The sequence below is a fragment of the Neomonachus schauinslandi genome, unplaced genomic scaffold, assembly GCF_002201575.2.
Source record: "Neomonachus schauinslandi unplaced genomic scaffold, ASM220157v2 HiC_scaffold_32, whole genome shotgun sequence".
In the NCBI taxonomy this organism is placed as follows: Eukaryota; Metazoa; Chordata; class Mammalia; order Carnivora; family Phocidae; genus Neomonachus; species Neomonachus schauinslandi.
The window spans coordinates 7,201-26,982 of record NW_025408734.1 but is presented as its reverse complement, the minus strand read 5'-3'; the positions used below and the strand labels follow the sequence as shown (position 1 = coordinate 26,982).

The window sequence follows — 19,782 nt, the reverse complement described above, 5'->3', positions numbered from 1 at the left end:
CCTGCTGGGAGTGAGCAAGACCCCCCCCTCCTGCTGGGAGTGAGCAAGTCCCCACCCTGGAGTGGGCGAGCCCCCCCCATCCTGCTGGGAGTGAGCGAGTCCCCCCCTGGAGTGGGTGAGCCCCCTCCATCGTGCTGGTCCATGCAGGTCACACCCACATGAAATAGGCATTTGTCCTTGAGTCTCTTCTGTTTCCTTTGTTGTGGTTTCCTCTGCAACGTTAGTTGTTGTGGGTTTTATTTTTGGTTCACACACAAGTGCCCTCAAACGTCATGTGTCGAAGTCCCTGCTCACGTTTTGTCCCTGGCGTGCAGGGTCTGTGTCACACGGTCCTAGAAGTGTGTGTGTCTCAGTGCCCTGGTTATGGGACCAAAAGCCCAGGTGTGCAGGTGTCCCTCGGCCACGTGACAAATTACCCAGCTGGTGGCTTAAGAAAGCAGAAACTTACACTCTCACAATTCTGGAGCCAAAAATCTAAGGCCAAAGTGTCCAAAGCCTCGCTTCTTCTGGAGGCTTTCGGGGAAGGTCCTTCCTGCCTCTTCCATCTCCTGGTGCAGCTCCTGGCACCCTGGGTAGTCCTGGGCTCGTGGCCGCATCTTTACCGCCCCAGCCTCCCTCCTCACAGGCCTCCCCCATGTGTGTCTCCCTGTATGTCTCTTACAAGGACACTTGTCCTTGGATGGTCTAGGGTAATCTCATCTCCAGGTGCATAACTAATTGCGTCTGCAAAGCCCACAAATGAAAGCACCTTCCTCCTCCCGGCCGGGCCCACGCCGGAGCTGCCAGGTGCCCTGCAGGGCCGGCCTACCTGTTCCTGTTCTCATCCCCCTGGTTTCTGCGCCAGGGGTTGCCACCCAGCCCTGGTTCCTCCAGGCTGCTCCTGGGGGGGGGGGCCACCCCACTGTCACTCTCCTCTGCCCACCCCTCACTGTTTAGACCGTGGGCATGTCATGCTGAGCATGTCCGCAGTGGAGTCTGGAGCAGGGCTGGTCCGGGCGGGAGGTGCGTGGTCCTGGGGCCAGAGCTGCAGGGGCAGAAGGTCCTCACTCTGTCCGCCTTCTCTGAATTCTCCTGAGTTCCCCAACTCATGTTACTGTTCAGGTGACAGTTAAGAGAGAACATTGTGTACGTTTTATGTTGTCTTTCTAGTAAGTGGGACATTCTGCGGGGGCCCAATACGTTGTGTGCTTTTGGCCAAAGAGATGCTAACCAGCATTTACTTGACTGTGGATCAGAGGGTGTCTGCTCAGATAGCTGTCACAAAGCACCACACGGTGGGTGGCTTTTAAACAGCAGCCGTTCATGTCCACGCTCCTGGAAGCCAGGAGTCCGGGATCAGGGGGGCCAGCAGGGTGGGGTTCTGGCGAGAGCCTCTTCTGGGCTGCAGACAGCCACCTTCTCGCTGTGTGCTCACATGGTGGAAAGCAGAGAGGGGTGGTGAGCAGTTAGGACCCTCCGTGGTCTTGTCCCTGGGAATGGGGACACAGATCCTCCATTTAGACCTAACGGTCTCAGCCAAGGTGGTTTCAGTGCTGGCAGTTACAGAACCAAAGTGAAATGAAGGCAGCTGTCCCACAGAGCCGGCAGGCTAGCCCTCCCCTTGCGGAACTTCCTGTGGAAGGTGTGCAGATACACGGGGACGCTGGCCATGGACGTATAGGGCCAGTAATTTTGAGCCTGGTTATCCAAATAAAGGTTTATATGTCATGTGCCTGGAAAGTCGGGTTAAACCGAGAATTTTCTGAAAGCCAGGCAGAGACTCTGGTAATTAGCAAATATGCGTTTCACTTTAATAATGCTAGAAGGTCATCACAGGCTCCTAAGTATAGAGCAGTGTGGTCCCTGGCAAAGGACGCAGGAAGCTATTTCAATTTTGCAATTTTGTTCCGATTTCTTATTCTAAGTTTTAAGCTTCAGGCTGTGGAATGTCAGCATTCTGGGGAAGTGCTGGGATTTGGGGGGGCATGTTATCTCCCCCTCATTTGTGTACAAATTACGCAAAGCCTTCTCAAAACCTTGCCTTCAATTATGGCTCGAGTCACAAGTTAGAATCATGGAGGCTCATAGTTGGACCTGCTCATCCACTTCCCAAGGTCAGGGTTCGAAAGCCAACTCCGTTGGCTGAATGTGCTGGGGGCTGCAAGGTCAGAGCTGAGCTCCATGCCCCACATCACTGACCTTAACCTTGGGGTGTCAGAAGGGAGGGCCACCAACATGTCCTCTGTGTGCGGGGGTCCTTCATGTAGACTTAGATTCCCACTCATTTCAGGGATAGCATAGCAATAAGAGTGAAGGAGTGGCGATGGACCCATTTATTATAGATTTTAATTAGAACTCATATATGGCACATCCCAAATTGTATTCCTTTTCTCTGGGTTTTGAAGGTAAATACACCTGAAAGGGACTCTCCCCCAGGAATGCAGCTGAGGGCTTCTCCCACCATGCGTGACCAGAACACACCCTGTGACGCAAGCCTGGATTCCTGCGTCGCAGGGGGGTCTCGCTGGCCGTTCCTTCTGGTTCCTCTTGTCCTTGTTGTTTAAAGCACGAAGCTTTTGGACCCTTTGACAGCTCACGACTTTGGTGAAGAGATGAATGTTAAAAATATTCAAAATATTTTCACCTTCAGATTTGTAAATACCAGTTAGAGTAATCAGCCCAGTGATCTTTCTCATTGTTACATTGTTGGTTTACTTTCAGTGTCCTTGATATGGGCCCCTGGGCATTTACAGACCTGAGGAGGTTTGGTGCTCAGTGTCAGAGATGACAGAGCCGGCTCACGGTCTTGTTGCCCGGCCCCTCGTTGACAGCACCGCTGGGGCTTACCCGGCGGGCAGCCACATTTCCTCTCTGTCCTCAGAAGCAAGCTCTTCAGTTGTGAGGTCTCCAGTGTGGGTATTCACCTGGGGATTCCCAGAGAGAGGTGCAGTCTGAGATTTCAGTCGGGATGAAGCCCCGTCATCCTCGGAGCCCAGAAAGCCGCTCCCCACCTCTGCCTGGAGCTCCAGGCTCGTCCATGAGTGGCGGAGAGCCGTCCTCATCCGTGTCGCCAGGAAAGGGGAACGCTGTTCAGGGAGACCAGCCAGCCTGCAGCCCTTCTCTCCCGCCCTGGGAAGACTGTGCGGAGCTGGTGTGGACAATGGGAAGCTGGGCGCCTTCCCATCGTCCTGTCCTGCGGGGGATCCCCTCGGCCCTTTCCCCACGTGTCACTCCAGAGTCGGAAGGAATTGGCAAGAACGATGCATCGGGGAAAGAAGTTTCCAGATGCCGGACGAAAACATCACCGAGACCCACATGCAGCTTAGATTTTGAGTCCCGTGGACCTGACGAGATAGTTTTGTTCCTTTTTTTTAAATGAGTTTTCTCTTTGTCTTTTGGAAGACCTCCCAGAAAGAAGAGTCACATGTCATTCTTGCGAGTAGTTAGAACACTCGGAAGTCCGAGCTGATGTTGCGCCCAGCGGGGACGTGTCTCACCCGTGGGGATGCCCGGCTGCCAGGCCACCTACTGCTCCTTCCTGGGGAGGACACCCTCCCTCAGGATGACTGTCCTGTCAGTTCGGGCTTTCTCTTCTAAGAAGTGTCTCCCCACCTTCAGATCCTCTTGCGCGAGAACCGTGTGCTGGTTGCTGCTGTAAAGCAGGAGAAAGCAACTGGTCACGAGGGCACTGACCTGCCACCCCGGCAGGGCCGTGGGCCCCCTGTGCCGAGCCAGTTAGGACCGCAGCTGTATGAGTGTCCTGGGACGCCCCCGGCAGAGGGCCGCACACCGGGCCGCTGAAGACAGCAGATGTTGGTTCTCACACTGTCCTGGGGGCCGGGAGCCCAGAGTCAAGGTGTGAGCAGGGCAGCTTCTGGGGAGAGGCCGTGCCAGGCCTCCGCAGCCTCTGGCGGTTCCCCACCATCCCCGGCGTCCAGTGGCTCTGGTCACATCACTCCGGTCTTGGCCTCTGCCGTCCCGTGGCCTTTTCCCTGCGTGCACACCCATGTCTCTCCCTCCTTGAGAGGACGCTGGGCGTGGGTCAGGGTGCACCCTACTCCAACACTACATTATCTTAGCTCAGTTGCATCTGCAAGCACCCGATTTCCAAATACAGTCACAGGCCTAGGTACCTGGGGTCAGCACGTCAGCCTGTGTCTTTGAGGGAGACAGGTCTACACATAACAGGATGGTGGGGTTTAAGCCATGCGCCTCGGGCCCTTCTGACTCTGGAGCCCTTGCCCCGCCAACGCCCTCCTCTGCCAGCCTCTTCTCGTTGCTTTCTCCTGCTTTACAGCCTGTGGACGCCGGTGTCGTTACTTTGGACTTCGCAGGTTGTGGGGTTTCGTGCCATCGTGGGAGGGAGCTTCTGTGATTTTCCTGATCCCCTCATGATCAGACATTGACCCAACAACCCACCCACCCTCGGAGACAGTGCTGCCCTCGGGGCATCTCTGGGGGCTCGCGTGTGCCCCCCTGCCATGGGCAGCCCTTGTCCCTCCAGTCCTGCTGCGGCAGGTGCCATGGTTCCCAACGAAGGCCCCTCCTCCCCTTCCAGCTCTGATAAAGTACATCCGGCCAGTGTTCGTGTCCCGGTCGGACCAGGATTCCCGAAGAAAGACCGTGGAGGAGATCAGGAGGCGGGCACAGTCGAATGGAAAGTGGCCACAGGTAATGCAGTCCTGCTTGCGTTTTGAGCAGACTTATTCCGGAAGATGTGAGCCTAGAGATGGGGGCCTTCCCTGGGGGCCAGGTTCGTTTTCTTTCATTTTGTTTGATGAGCATGTGAATTCAAGTTTGTGCTAAGTGTCAGGTACTTTTGGCCCTAAAATTTGAAAATTGAAACAAACGAGAAGACCGTTCTCATGCATATCTCAAGTTCCCAAAGCATCTTTACTGAAATGACTCTGCTTGTGACCTCCTGCCCTCGCGCTTGGCACAGTCTCACATCTGACGAGTGCGCCGGTCCGTGAGGCGGAGCTTGCCCACATGTGCCCGGCGCCCGAGGGGGCGTGAGGAAGGCCTGTCGCGGGCAGCAGGGCGGCGGCCTCAGCCAGTGTCAGCTGTATTTCCTTGAGCCGAGCCTGAGAAGCTGAGCTCCCCGGGACTGTCCAGGTTCTGGGTGCTCAGAGAACATTGGAAGGCCTGACTGCCAGGCACCCCCGCCCACGGGCAGCCCCTCGGGGCCACGACGTTCAGGGTGCCTGGCGCCCCACCTCCGGATGCAGCCACGTGGGCTGTAGTTTCCGGTGCAGGGGGGAGAGTTTAGTTTATATCGTGTGGCTGGAGGTCAGTACGAGTCCGAGTAATTTGGGGTTCCAGTGGGGGAGGTGTTTAACCGCTGGTTTTGCAGTGTTTCTGGTTGCTGGCCCAGCTGTGCCTCGGTTCTAGCCCTGGTCCCGATTCCGTCAGCCGAGCGCCCTTCGCTGAGCCCTCCTCTGTGTGCCTTTGTCCCGCGTTGCCCCAGGGGGGGGGAGGCTGCGTGCTGCCAGGGCGTCCAGGCAGCGGTAGCTCGGCCTCACAGTGGCCGTGATCACCCCCACGCACGCTCTGAGGAGGCGTGTGCTGTCTGCATGTTTGCATTGCTTCCAGATCTTAATAGAACTTACACTTAGGAAATCCACACATGCTTCCATCATGCATCTAAGCCGTTTTGAGTAAGTGTGATTAAAGCATCTCAGCAGTGGAGAAAATAGACCGTATTCTGGATTCTGTTCCTTTAAGGCTGACCTTTTTTTCTTTTCATTCCAAGATAATGATTTTTCCAGAAGGAACATGTACCAACAGGACCTGCCTAATTACCTTCAAGCCTGGTATGTAATTTTCTTAAATTCTGTTTTCCTCCTTGAGCAAAGTGGGGGAGACACTCCTGGGCCCGTTCCCTGCAGGGCAGGGCTGCAAGCCTGCGGTCTTCCTGACATGACACGGCCAACACCCATGTTGAGGGAGCCTTCCAGGCACCCCGTGACCATTCACCAGGAAGGGGGGCAGAAACGCTGCTTTCCTCCGGGACCAGCATGAGACGGGCCCCCGGCGGAGGAGCTCTGCCCTCGAAGTAAGATGACGCCCCTTTTCCCCCAGGTGCCTTCATCCCTGGAGTTCCCGTGCAGCCTGTGGCTCTACGGTACCCGAATAAACTGGTCAGTGTGTTTCCTGGGGTTACAGTGACCTGCCTGGGAATGCGAATTCCCGGCGCCTCAGTGGGTCATTTCTAGCCAATCCGCGATTCCAGGACCACTCCAGTGTTCGTGCAGGAAGGGCTGTTGTCACGGGTCATGGAGCGGTGGCCCTTCCTCCCCGCTGATCGGTCCTGCCGAGTTGATGTGAGCCATCCGCCTTCGTCCTCAGCAGCCTTAGCTCCCTGTTCACCTGGGAAACAGGAGCATTGAGAGAATCTAAGTTCTGAAAGGCTGGGGGCAGCGGGCGGGAAAGGCGTAAGCGACTCTGTATTGAATATGCCTCTGTGTGCGGAGGTCTTCGCTTGTTATGTCAGAGCAAAGTAAAAGAGGGGGTGTTTGGGGCTCCGAGTGCCTGGGTGATCTTGACGGACTCCCAGCTCGGGGGAGGCAGGAAGGCCGGAAGAAGCCTCCGCGGGTTGTGGTCAGAGCCCCACCGCGTGTCTGTCTGAGCATCCGCAGCTGTCCCTTCCCCCGGGGGCCCTGTGAACGTGCCACACGCATCTGGTTCAGTGGGCCGCGCTCCCCAGGGCAGGCATCGAGCTCCGGTGGGTGCTGTTCGGCGCCGGCTGCATCTCACTTCTGCCGTGACCCCGTCCTGGTGGATGTCCTTGCCCCTGCATCAGCACCGGGCTCTCACCGCTGAGACTCGTGTCCCCGGGCCCTGCGTGGACGCGGGTGCACTGGACTCTTTCTTGATGGGGGACACGTGAGTTGGATTTGTTCACTGCACTGAGCTTTCTCCCTGTCATGGTGCGTCTTCATGACGACAAAAAAGAAACTCAGCAGTCACAACATGGTGCGGTCTGGAGTTGCTAGCCTAGATGGAGGCAGAATTACGTGTGACATCTGTGGGCATGAGGGGCCGGCCCCCCATCTCTGGGCCAGACCCGGAGGGTCCCAGGTTTGCACACCAGACCCTGTGCCTACAGGTGCACACGGCACAGAAGAGATTCTCCAAGGGGTCAGTCGGTAGATGTCGGTCAGAACCCGTAGCCGCACAAACTGACAGATAAAATGACTGTGACGTGCACACCGGAAACTCTGAAGAGGTGCATTCATTAGCCAGCGTCTGAGACTAAGAGAATGGTCAGTGTGTGGAATTCTAGATTTTGTATTTCTTTAAGCTTGTTTCGTCAACTTACTTTAAGCAGATTGCCTCTACTGGGTTCTCAGTTGTCAGAGAAGCAGAACAGCTGCTTTGCTCACTCATCCCATCAGTCTGTGTCGCGTTCTTCAGCGGCCTAGCTTCAGGGAGAACCACCACTAACAGCTTTGCGTGCAGGCCCGTGTGGAGGACGAGTGGCTGAGGGCAGGTCGGGGGCCGGGGAAGCCCTTGTGGTGGGGGGCTTTTCAGGAGTCCATGGGAAGCCAGCAGGTGGGTATCAGGGTTTCGGTAGAAAGAAGCCCAGTGTCAGGGTAGAAACGGTGTGTGTTCTCCCACGTCCCCACCTAGGTGGCTGGTGCAGCAGCCAAGACTGCAGATGGGGGGCGCCCACGACACTCGGGGTCCTGGGCACGCTTGGGGCTCTGCAGTGGTTTCTTCTGCTCCCTCCCAAGCCTCAGCTCATCTGCTAGGCGTCTCTGGCCCAGAGTGGAGGCCAGGGCCTTGGGGGTACAGGTGGGTGTGGGTTGGAATGAGCCTCATGTGGCAGGTGATGGTGATGACAGGGCAGGTGTCACGGGGACTGCTCGCAAAAAGCAGGTTCCTGCGCTGTGGACTGATATTGGCAGGGATGCCTTGAACACAGGGGAGGGCAGAAAACGGAACTGGGGCAGCATCTCAGGCGGACGTCAGAATTGTGGACCTTGGAGCTTTGGGAGGAGAGGAGTGTGTCTGGGTGGCCTGGAGGTGGTGAGCACCCATCTGCTCCCTTGTCCCAGAGTGGGCTTGGGAGGAAGAAGGGTACCAGCATCTCTGGGGTCAGAGGTGGGCCAGGTTGAGGGCCAGGACAGAGGGTGGGCACACCGTGGAAGGAAGGGCTCATGAGGGAACTCCGGGCGCCTGATTTCCAGCTGTGATTCATTTTGCTCCTTTCTTGCCCCCAGGACACCATCACGTGGACCTGGCAAGGCCCCGGAGCGTAAGTCAGACCCTGTAGTGCCTTGTGTGTCCTGTCCTGCTGGGAAAGCACAGGGGCCGCTCAAGTGACTGCCCTGCATTCTGGGCACTTCTGCAAATGTGGGTCCTCAGAACACATAACCCACTGCTGTCTGACAGCAGTCAGGGTCTGCCCACTGTGAAAACTAAGTGTGCAAGCCTGGCCTGTTCGCACACTCCTGGGTTCCAGGACCCAAGTTAATGGTCTTCAACTCCAGAGGGAAGGTGACTGTGAGTGCTCTTTCGTCCCCACGTGTGCCTGTTGGCTCAGTGGCCACCATCCCATCCGCACCGCACCCCACAGCTCCTGGAAAAGAAAGGGGAGCTGCAGGGACGCTCCTCTTAAACAGCTGCACGGGGGAGGCTCGGGTTCTAGGACAGCAGGCCTCCGTGGTGCCAGCCTTCGACCTGGTGCAGCAGAAGGGTGGGTGGTGGGGCCAGGCAGAGCCCTCCCCTGGGCACGGCATTTGGAACGGATGCTGGGGAGGGGAGGTGCCCCGAGGGGCAGCATATGTGGGTTGCTGGTGCTAACACTGCTGAGGCCAGAGTGTGGAGGGTGGAGGGTGAGAAGCCAGGGGGCCGCTGGGAGAAAGGTGGGAAGGGCTCCTTTGGGCCTTGGTAGCCAGGCTTGGGCCTGGCAGTGATAGGGCAGAAGTCGGGTATGTACAAGAGAGAGTTAAGAGGACAGTTGTCCACTGCGGAGAGGAGCAACGGCCCAAGGACAAGAGCCTCCAGATGGCTCCCCATTCCCAGCTTCTGCAAATAAAGGGTGGTGATGCCGGTTCTGAGGTCAGGAGTTCTGGGGCCGGCCTTGGGGGTGGCATGACTCAGGGCCTGTTGAGTCTGCATTGCCTGGGGACAGCCACGTCTGGGACAGTGTCACGTAGAGGAGGTTTCCTGAGCCAGAAGACACACTTGGGAAATGGGGGCATGCAGGGCAAAGGAGAGCTGCAGGAGTGGGTGCATTTGTTGGGACAGTGAGGAACCCTGATTAGTAAGAGTAGCCCCATCCTCATTACAGTGTTGTAAGGCTCGGCTTTAGGCTGAGGGAGGCACGGCACCCCCTGAGCAAATTAACTGCCCAGTAGTGCCCTCTGCAGGGGACAGGCGTCTGGGGAGTTTGCTCCAGAATTGGAAGTAATTTAATTAAAAGACATTGAGAATCTTTTAACCAATGCTGTAAATCTGTTTGTTCATTTTTAAGGTTGAAAATCCTGTGGCTCACACTGTGTCAGTTCCACAATCGAGTGGAAATCGAGGTTCGTACAGATGCAGTGTTAAACAGCGTTACGCGCGGGTCTGTAAAGATGCAGAGCCAGAGTGCTGTGTAAGCTGTCCAGATGCAATGTGGTACAATGTTACGTCGGGGTCTGCACAGCTATAACGTACATGCTGTTCCCTGTGCACATACAGTGTTAGGCAACCTTTGGCAGAGTCTGTGCAGATCCGCTGTTACGGAATGTCTGTCGGCGCCGGCCCCCATGCGGAGCGATCCCCTGTTACGTTGGCCACGTGCATCTGTGTGCATACAATGTTACACAGTGTTACGTTGTGGATGCGGTGTTCTGTCGGTGTCTGTACGAAGACAACATGATGTTATCTGTGTGGCCGTGAGGCTTTACTAGCGTCTGCAGATACAATGAGATGTGGGCATCTCTAGAGATAGTGTTGGTATCTACACAGACACGATGTGCTACATGTCACGTTGCTGTCCGTACAAATACAACATTGTGTGTCATCTGTCTTGCTTTGAAATCTTTCCACTTCTCTCTGCTCCTCAGAGGTACTTCCCTGTGGTTTTTCATCAGTCACATTGTGTCTCTTGCATGATTTTGCAAGAATCAAATAGGTCTTTAAAAATCAACAAGGAAGTTAAACCCTTCTTTTATTATGGTTAGCGTAGCTTAAAGGCATTTAAAATTGGCACATGTGCAGTGAATTATGTCTCGGCATTTTTACATGATACCGATGCTGCCGGATTCATATGGCAGATCTGTCGTTCTGTCATTCTCTGTCTAGTCCGTGGACAGATCACATAACCTGCCTCCAGCTTTCAGCCCGTTGTATGTCCCAAAGTCATGGTACCCATTCTCTCGGCTCAATTCATTAGCCACGTTTGTGTAGCGTGTACGTTTTATCCAAGTGGATGAGGAATAGAGTCTCTTCTTAAAAGGGAATCAGTCGGCTACTGTGCTCCTGAAAAGGGAGCCCGAACACAACGGAAAGGGTTTAATGAGGCAGTTTGCTACCTTCTGATAAAAGTTGCAGAGCTGCACTGAATTTACATGGATTTCAGCCAGGTTCCAGATTTTTCACTTCAGTACAACATAAGCCACTTAATTACAACACACTGAGCCGAAAGGTCCCTGGCCCGAGTCCAAGGGTGGCAGCCATCCACGTAGAATGTTATATGTGGCTCGTCTGCGGCTGGCTGGGAAGCAGCCGTGCAGCGGGCTCAGGGGAGGACACCTCCAGTGTGCACTTCTCTATTTCAGGCCTCAGTTCCAGTTTTCAGAGTTGGTTTTTATTTTTTAAGATTTAATTATTTGTCAGAGAGAGAGAGAGTGAGCGAGCACAAGCAGGGGGAGCGGCAGAGGGAGAAGCAGGCCTCCCGCCGAGCAGGGAGCCCGATGCGGGGCTCGATCCCAGGACCCCGGGATCATGACCTGAGCCGAAGGCAGATGCTTGACCAACTGAGCCACCAGGCATCCCCACAGTTTTCAGAGTTTAAAGGAAACTCTGACTTTCTGAAACCCCTCTAAGTGTCTTCACTCGTTCTCTGCTGACAGGTATCAGTGCTGACGGGAGCACCTGCCACGATTTCCATGGTGTGTGGTATACAGTGGCGGGGAATGCCTGAAACCACGTGGTGGGAACTGATAAGGCTTCGGGGTATCCCCGTATTGTTGTGTGTCTGTATTAAAGAAAAAGGGCTCAGTGATGTTTGCCTTTCTGCACAGTGGAGTTGGCAGCCGAGTGTGGGGCTTATTTAACAATGTGTTGTGTTCTCCCCAACACAAGCGGAGACTTTTAGAAAGAGGAGCACACATGTAATTCTTGTGCACCCCGAGAGAAGGCTTCCGTGTGAAATTAGAAATACAGAGTGCCCTGGCAAGCACGAGCTTCTGTCTCGGGGGAGCGAGCGGTCCTGAGGAAGCGTGGGTTGTGTTCACACGCATGTACATGTGTGCTTGTGCTTATGTGCGTGTGCGTGCACACTGTGGCCACATTGAAGGTGGTTCTGATGGAAGCTGCTCTGACAGCTCTTCATTGTGTTAGACTCACGACTGCACTGTGGTGGGCTTGTGATGCGCATGGAAGTAACGCAGCTCTCTTTGTGCTCAGTTCCTCCCCGTGTACAGCCCTTCGGAGGAAGAGAAGAAGGACCCCGCATTGTACGCCAGCAACGTGCGGCGCGTCATGGCCGAGTGAGTGCCCCGCGTCGTGCTGTGTCAGAGCCAGAGTCCACGGCGTCCTCCGAACACCCTCGTCCCCTGGGAACCCTCGGCGTATCAGGGTGCCCATGCATGGGCTGGTTCCTCCTTAGCATGGCACAAACCACAGTGGCATTCGGAAAACAGGTCTTTGCAGAAGCGAATGAGTAAGTGCTGACTGTGCGTGTGGGCAGGCGCTGTGCTTGGCCGCTCTGCACCCCCGGTCTCTGCCGGGTCCTGCTTCTGGATCTGCGTCATCGTCACTTAACCTCATAAATTTCACCTGTGTGGTAGGAACCGGTCACCAGGGTGCCGGGTCTGTGCACGCGATGGGGATGCTAGCTCTGCCTGGCAGCCCGCGGGACGATCTTCCTCTTCACGTTCTTCATCTGCTCGTGTGGTCTTTGCTGGTGCTCTTATTCCATCTTACCAGATTCAGTGTGGGAACTATACGCTGATCTCCTAAGATAATGTGCGCTAATTCCACGACAAGTGAGCGTGCCATTCGAAGTTTCTTGCTTCCTGATTCCACACCGTTCCCGGCTGTCTTGGATGGGGTGACATCAGCCTGCGCCCTGCGTTTCTTCCTACCTTCCTACCCTCACCTGCCCTGTCCCGTCTTCTCTCTCCTCCTCTCTTCTGCTCCCGGGCAGCAGGGGCCGCCTTTGCGTTTGGCCACCGTGGTGCAGGGGGGGCGGTTCTCAGCGGCTCCACAGGCATGCCCCCCCGCCTCGTGGGAGGTTCATGTGGCTCTGGAGGGGTTTTCCCTGCACTGTGGCCGAGCTGGTGTGACCGAGGTGTGAAGTCAGCCCCATCCCCTCACTGTGTGCCCATCAGACCGCCCACATTCATGTATTCTGTGAGACTGTACTAAGCAAAATTATAACCTCAACATATGTAAATTGAAACTTTGCAGGGTATTCAGACATTGTCCGCACGCCCCTCAGGAAGGTAGGTGCTAGGGACAGAGGCCAGTGGAGCGCCCCCAGCCTCCTCGGGCATCCACTCACCAGAATTCATCTGCTCACTCTCGGAATCCCACACCAGGACGCATGGAGAGCAGTCGGCTGTCAGGATGCACTCTCAATTTGGGGGAAGTCAGGGTGTTCAACCTCTTGATAAAGAAATAATCTCCATGGAATTAAAGGTTTGACAGGTTAGGTGTAAATTTTTTTAGATCACATTCAAATAAATTAGCTAATTATGTTAGAAAAAAATATATATCATAAATTCTCTATGTTAACGGAAGAGAAGCATCTTAACATCGAATGGAAAAGGGCAGATTAGCCACTGGGCATCCCCCTGCCCCAGCAGCCATGGGAGAACCCAGAAACGTGGAAGTGGGTCCTTGCACCCACCGAGAACGGCCCAGGCCCCGTGAGCATCGCGGGCAGCCCGAGTGCGCCTCCTCCTGCCTCCTTGGGGGATAACCCGAGATGCTCCTGGTAATCCTAGCTTCTGTCCCCACACGACGGTACCCCGGTTGCCGAGCGGGGTCGTACTAGCTGTGGAAGAAAGACTTCGAAGCCCCTGTGTCCTAGCCACAATTGCACGGTACCGTCATGGCAGGGAGGAACTACTGTGGAGATGATTAAAAGCCCATTCGGTTATTGGGGGAGGGGGCTTAGTTTTAAATACTTGGCACATTTTCTACCATTGTTTCCTTTAATAGAAGAAGGGCATTTTTCATGAGATCTGATGCAGTTCTTTAGAATGGCTGAGCTCTGACTTTGGGGCACCGCCAGCCCTGATGAAGGCGACCCCCGGTCACCCCTAAGATGAGTTGAGCTTCCAAGTTAGACACCCGGTGGGGTGGTATCCTTGACACCAGCTGCACGCTTGCTTCCTAGGAGGGTGGAAACCACAGTAATACTCAGCTAACCGCAAAGCTTGGGGGAGCCCCAGGTTCTATGTGATTGGACTTTGGGGTCCACTGCTAAGCATTCATGTTTAGTGCCAGATGTGGACTTGAAACATTGTCTTTCTGTGCATGTCAGCGTTCAGAGTGCTCGCCACCCAGTGGCTCCCAGTGCAGACATCTGTGTGGCAGGGTGCTTCTGTGGGCGAGTGTGAGAACTCTGGTCCCGCAGCACCCTGGGGCGAGCGCCCGGGGCCATAGCGCCCCTGCTTGGACCCCCATCGCCTCCCCCCTCTTTCCCCCGGGTTCTGGCCTGCCAGACGCCCCTTCTTGGGGAGGGACACGTGGGAGCGGATGGGAGAGAGGGTTTTTCCTGTCTGTGGACAGCCTGGAGGGACGAAGCCTGTCCTCCTCCATGTGTCCAGACCCAGGGGAAGTTTTCAGGGTGTCCCTCCCACAAGGCCTTCCCGGCTTTATCTCACGGAGCACAGGCTGCGGCGAGGGCTTCTGCCATCTGCTGGGGCTTTCTCTGATGGAATGGCAGGAGACGGCCTTGCTGGGCTCCCAGCAGCCGAAAGGACAGAGCACTACTCACGGCCGCCTGACGAGCCCCTACAGGCTCGGGAACGGTTCACCGGCCTGGCAGACATCTTCACAGATTCCTGTGCTTTAGTCCAGTCTTAAACGTTGGCTTCGTTCTGGACACTTCCTCCTGCTTCCTGGAGTTCTTTCCTCACCCCAGCGCCGCCGACTCCCCGGGGCTTTCCGGAGCGAAGCTGCCGACCTCCAGCTGCGGCTCCGCGTGGGCCTCCCACGTTCTCGGGAAGTTGTTCTTTCCGTGGCCTGCACGGCCGCCCTGGACACCACCTGTATTCTTAGCAATTTCTTCCTGTTTAACTAAAACAAGGTTTATGGGGGCCACAAAATTAGCACGCGGATACCCCTGCAAAAGCATGACTTGCAGATAAGCTTCATGAGCCCCAGAGGGAGGGATCGCCGACCCCAAGTGCATGTCCTCACGCACAAGCCACGGCCTGCCTCAGACGCACGGGGTCTCGGTGGGACGTGGGATGGGTGCCACTGCCGCGTGGACGGGGTCAGGAGCCACTGGGGAGGGGCCTGGAAAGTGGGGCCTGTGTTACTTTGATGCAGCTCCCTCTCCCGTGGTCACCTTGAGCCATCCTCCTCGCTCTGCTGCTCTGGGGGCGCTTGACCAAGACGCCCTCCTCTTTGCAGGGCCCTGGGCATCTCCGTAACCGACTACACGTTTGAGGACTGCCAGCTGGCCCTGGCGGAAGGACAGCTCCGTCTCCCCGCGGACACCTGCCTTCTAGAATTTGCCAGGCTGGTGAGGGGCCTGGGGTGAGTGTGGCGCTTTTTCTTTTCAAACCCCTCCCTCACGCACCGTGGCTTATCTGGCCATGCTAGAGGGGTTCGCTCAGGAATGGGAGAGTTCTGAACAGCACTGCTGAGATGCTTTTTCTAAGACGGGAAGCTTCCAGAAACTTGTGTCAGGCCCTCCCAGGGGCCCCCACCCTTGCCGTTGTTGGTGACCAAGCCGGAGATCGCGGTGGGTGCTGAGGGCCAGCTGGGCCTTCAAGCCGAGAGAGGTGCTTGTGCTCAGGGTTTGTGGAAGCTTTCCACGGGTCCACGTCAGTCCGCGTAGAAGTCTCATAACTCTCCGTGCTCAGCGCAGCGGTCCCAGCCGACGGTCACACCCACCTGCCCGAGGGGGTCCGCAGAGCGGACAGGGTGTCGGAATACATGGTGTGCCTTCAAGTTATTAGAACACGTTTTGTTGAAAATGAACTTGCTGCTCGCTGTAGAAGCAATTTTAATATTTTGTTGAGTCTCGTTACAGTAAATCTCCCATTTTTGGCATTCTGTAATTTTAATGAAAAATATCTTTTTCCCTCTTTGTGTGTAGGTTAAAGCCAGAAACACTTGAGAAAGATCTGGATAAATACTCCAAAAGCGCCAAGATGCAGAAGGGAGGAAACTTGGGTCTCCCTGAGTTTGCGGAGTACCTGGGCGTCCCTGTCTCAGACACGCTGGAGGACATGTTCTCCCTGTTTGATGAGGTGGGGCCGTCACCCTGGGAGGGGGCTTTCGTGGCCAAACCTCCAGCTTTCGTATGTGTATTGTTTCCTAATAAGCACTGTTTGGGGATTGGGGAAGTAGAGAGGGAAAGCGGCCCCCCCTTGCCCCGACCAGCCCCCCGTCCCTTGGCTATTTTCTCCCATGCTTTTAAATGCACGTAGAAGTTTGACATTTAAGTTGACATTTGCTGATAAACCTGTAGTTTAGGGTTTTAAATGGAATCGCTAAAAAGCCTAAAAATATCAAAGAGTGTTCCCTCCTCCAGAAATCCAGAATTTCTAGGTAGTGGGCCTCTTTCCCGATGATGGGTGTACGGGGCCACCATCGGCCTTCCGCCAAGTGCGTGAGGACTGTCCCATGCGGCGCCGCATGCACGTCAGCCAGCCATGCCCGTAATCAAGAAACCCATCGTGTCTGGATGAGGAGTCCACGTTTGCCAGCGCAGCCCTGGACATGGGTGGCCCTACCGGGCGTGGGGGTGGGAGTCAGTGCTCCGGGAGCCGCCTCTGCCCTGGGTCCGCCCCTTGGCTTGTCCCACTCACTGCGGTGGCCCGTTGGTTGGAAGCAGCGCCTGTCCCGTGGTGACCCCCAGGGTCACTGAGGACCTGCTGCGTGGAGCTCAGTGAGTGTCCAGCGGGCCAGGCCTGGGCATTGACCACATCGTCGCCCGGGACCCGCCTTCATTCTACACGCTCACCTCTCTGCCACATGCGACTGGGTTCTTAGAACACGAGTACGCCCCTTGCCACGTGCTGGGGTTTTTCTCGAAGGAAAGCCTTAGCAGGTGGCATGAACTTCCTTACGCTTCGTGCACCAGTCTCCTGGACTCTGAAAATCAACCATAACGGCCTAAAAAGGGTGTGTGGTGTGGCCACCTTGCAAAAGCCAGTTGGTTATGAATGTTCTTCCAAAATACTCCTTTGGTAGAGGCAGGGAAGGTCCAGGAATGAGTGTTCAAACCCAGCTCCCCCCACCCGCGGGAGGGGCTGAGCTGTCCCCTGAGGGCGTGTCTCGTTCCCAGAGCGGAGAGGGCAGGATGGACCCTCGGGAGTACGTGGTCGCCCTGTCTGTCGTCTGCCGGCCGTCCCGGACTCTGGACACCATCCAGCTCGCGTTCAAGGCAAGTGTGGCGTTTAGGGGCGTTTAATTTGTAGGGACCGTGAGACACGGGGTCACGGCAGGCCTCGCCTACATTTTCACAGCACCTTATCACTGGCAGACGTACTCTGTGCCTGACTGCTATTTTCACGGAAGCTTCTATCAGCCATTGTTGTACAAATGCCCCCAAACCTCCTCGAATCAATTTCCGCCTGCAGTTCGTAATCCACACTCACGTGAAGGGCATGGAGGAGGGTCTTTGTGAGTTCCAGCGTGCCTGGACAGGGCTGGTGAGTGCCCCACGCCAGGTGGTGTCACACAGCCATCCTGTGCAGCCCCACACCTCTCAGCTCTCCCAACTCGACCTCTTCATCAGCCCATTGACTTAGGGTGCGAAGGAGCTTCCTGTCCAGAGCCGAGCCATTCACCCCTGCTGCAGGGATTCTCAGAGTCTGGGAGACACCCATAATGGGGTCCCCGCTCACCTGCGGATTCACCTGGCTGGCTTCACCAGGACACCGTCAGCTAGGACAGAGCTGGGCTGGCTTTACTCACCTAGAAACACATTTTGTCAGGGTCTCAGAATGGGTACTTCTCGCAGGTGCAACTCACGTTAACCAGATTCATGAGAACCTGAGGTATGAGCCAGCTGGATGCTTGTCTCTCACTGCTTAGAGAATGCCCCCTTCCTTGTTTATGACCCCAGCAGCCCCTCCCCATAGCATCACTGGGAAACGCCCTCGGTGCACGGTGCCTTATGTGGATCACACCATGAGAATTAACCGGCTGACTGATATTTCGTGGGCCCTGTCTAGGAAGGCCTGACCTGCCTCCTCCAGCCTGAGCAGTCTAGCTCTGAGGGCCCTAGGCCTGCACCTGGCTCGTGGCCTCTCTGCGCTCCTGCCTTCAGCACACCCCATTGTGATGGACCCCAACCCGGTACCTTCTCTGCTGTCCGCTTGTAGTCTGCTCTGGGAACAGTGGCCGTGCTTGGCTTGTGTCTCAGAACACAGAGCAGACCGTTTTCCAGGCAGCCCTGCCGAGGCTCCTGCCTGCGGGGCAGGCTTGCCGGCTATGGAAGGAGGTGGATCCGGGGCAGGCGCACCCCCCAAGGCCGCCTTGCTGGGCCTGCCTGGAGGGGCGGACATCCTTGCCCTGCAGGGGACACACACCGTGACTCACGGCACGCCCCAGCCCTTCAGTGCCTTTCTCTCGGTCACTTGCCAGAACCAGAGCAGAAGCTGTTGGAAGGAGGGTCCGTGGGTCAGCCACCTCCTGAAGGTCAGGCCCGGTGGTGGCTCGTTCGTGTTACTGAGCAAAGGCCCGTTCCTGTGCCAGCAAGCCCAGGGTGCCGGCTCCATCCCTGACCCCGGGGACACACGCTGCTGCCTGGAGGCCCCTCTAGTGGGAGGGCGGGCCGTGCACTCAGAGCTCAGTACCCCGTGGGCGTCCGTTTGTGAGCGGAGTTCCGGCTGTCCCGAACCAGTGGGGTCAGGGCCTGCTCGAGAGCTGGGAACCCCGTGAGCAGGAGAAACGGCCTACACAGCTGGGGGGTCATGGGGTGACGCCGGCCTCTGCCTGCAGATGTATGGGTCACAGGACGGAGACATCGATGAGGACGCCCTGTCCAGCATCCTCAAGACTGCCTTAGGGGTGGCAGAGCTCAGCGTGACCAACCTTTTCCGGGCCATCGACCAGGAGGGGACAGGGCGAATCACATTTGGTGAGTGGCCCGGGAGCAGGGGGAGGAGGGCCCCGTTGTACGGGGGGTGTGCCCAGGAGGCGGGGCTCGGGGACACAGTGCAAGCGAAGCCCACGCGTGCTCACCAGGGCACCATGTTGTCTTGTGCAACACAAAATTCCCAGAAGGAAGATTCTTCCCCAAGCCCGGCAGGAACAGGTTAGGGGATTTTGAGTCTGATTTGTGCAGGGGACGAATAGAGCCAGATCCAACGCCCAAGCTTGGAGCCCCAGATGCACGCTGTCCCCGGGGGCTGCAGACTGTGTGTGCTGAGGCAGCCCACGGGGGTCCATGATCCGGGTCCCCTGTGGAAGCAGGGAGCCTGCCCCATCGGGACTGCCCACAGTGGGCATGTCCTCGTGGGCTGGGGGGGTGGCTCATCAGTTTTAGCCACACAAATTGGGACAGCTACGATCCTCAGGGACTCAGACCTGAAAAACCCACTTGCAGGCTGAGGTGAAGGGGTCTGGGGCAGTAGGATCCCTGGAAGGCAGCCCCCGTCGGCGGGCCCGCCAGTGTGCACATTTGGTAATGAATGTATTCTCGCTAAAAAAGAGTAGACATTTGCTCAGAAAAGGTCATTGTTCATGTCTTGTTTGGACGTGTTTTTAAAATTGCATCCAAATGTCAGACACGAGTGTGTGTGTTGATTTAGTGTGTGTGTGTGTGTGTGTGTGTGTGTGTGTGTCCACCTGCACAAAGACCGTGCGTCCTGGTGCGTTTGGATAGTGGTGGTGCTGGGGTCGCTCACAGTGAGCACTGACCAACTGCAGACATTCTCCAGTGAGTCATTCTGTGTCCCCCAGAGGAGCACGGGCGGTTTCCCTGAGGTCTGTCGCCTCCCACACCCAGGCCTGTGAGTGTCACCAAGTTCCTGGAGGGCACTCTGCACCCCAGGACTGGGCCCCAGGGCCGTTGGGAGATGCACAGGCTCAGAGCCGCTCGGGCCCCGTGACCGGCTCGGATGGTGGCCCGGTCTCCCGTGCACGCATGCCTGGTCTCTCCAGAGCGTGGCCGTGTCCCTCGACAACAGCTGCCTTGCAGAGATCAGGTCCTCACGTGGACGCTTCGTCCTGTCCCCAAACCAGATCCTCTGATGAACAGCATCTCCCTCACACAGAGTACCCAGAATACACCACTGAATTCAAAATCATGTTTTCTGTAGATTTCCCCCAAACAGGAATAGCTGAAAGGACAGAACAGCCTGCTGTGTCATGTGCAGCAGAGAAAAGGAGAGGGTCTCTCCTGTCCCCCTCCCCCTTCCCTGCCCCCTCTTCCCTTCCCCCCCCCCCCCA

The 19,782-nt window shown here is 56.4% G+C and overlaps 1 protein-coding gene across 2 annotated transcripts in view; it reads left to right on the top strand.

Annotated features, from left to right (window-relative positions):
• Positions 1–19,782, top strand: part of LOC123323619 (lysophosphatidylcholine acyltransferase 1-like) — a 31,492-nt gene that overhangs the window by 9,111 nt on the left and 2,599 nt on the right. Inside the window, exons 4-13 of one of the 2 annotated variants that reach the window (XM_044912054.1) lie at positions 4,538–4,650; positions 5,732–5,792; positions 6,061–6,119; positions 8,205–8,239; positions 9,461–9,515; positions 11,602–11,684; positions 14,785–14,910; positions 15,476–15,629; positions 16,670–16,768; positions 18,331–18,469. In XM_044912054.1, coding sequence (XP_044767989.1) covers positions 4,538–4,650; positions 5,732–5,792; positions 6,061–6,119; positions 8,205–8,239; positions 9,461–9,515; positions 11,602–11,684; positions 14,785–14,910; positions 15,476–15,629; positions 16,670–16,768; positions 18,331–18,469 — 924 coding nt within the window. The remainder of the gene's footprint in view (positions 1–4,537; positions 4,651–5,731; positions 5,793–6,060; positions 6,120–8,204; positions 8,240–9,460; positions 9,516–11,601; positions 11,685–14,784; positions 14,911–15,475; positions 15,630–16,669; positions 16,769–18,330; positions 18,470–19,782) is intronic. The other variant, XM_044912055.1, reaches the window with a different exon arrangement.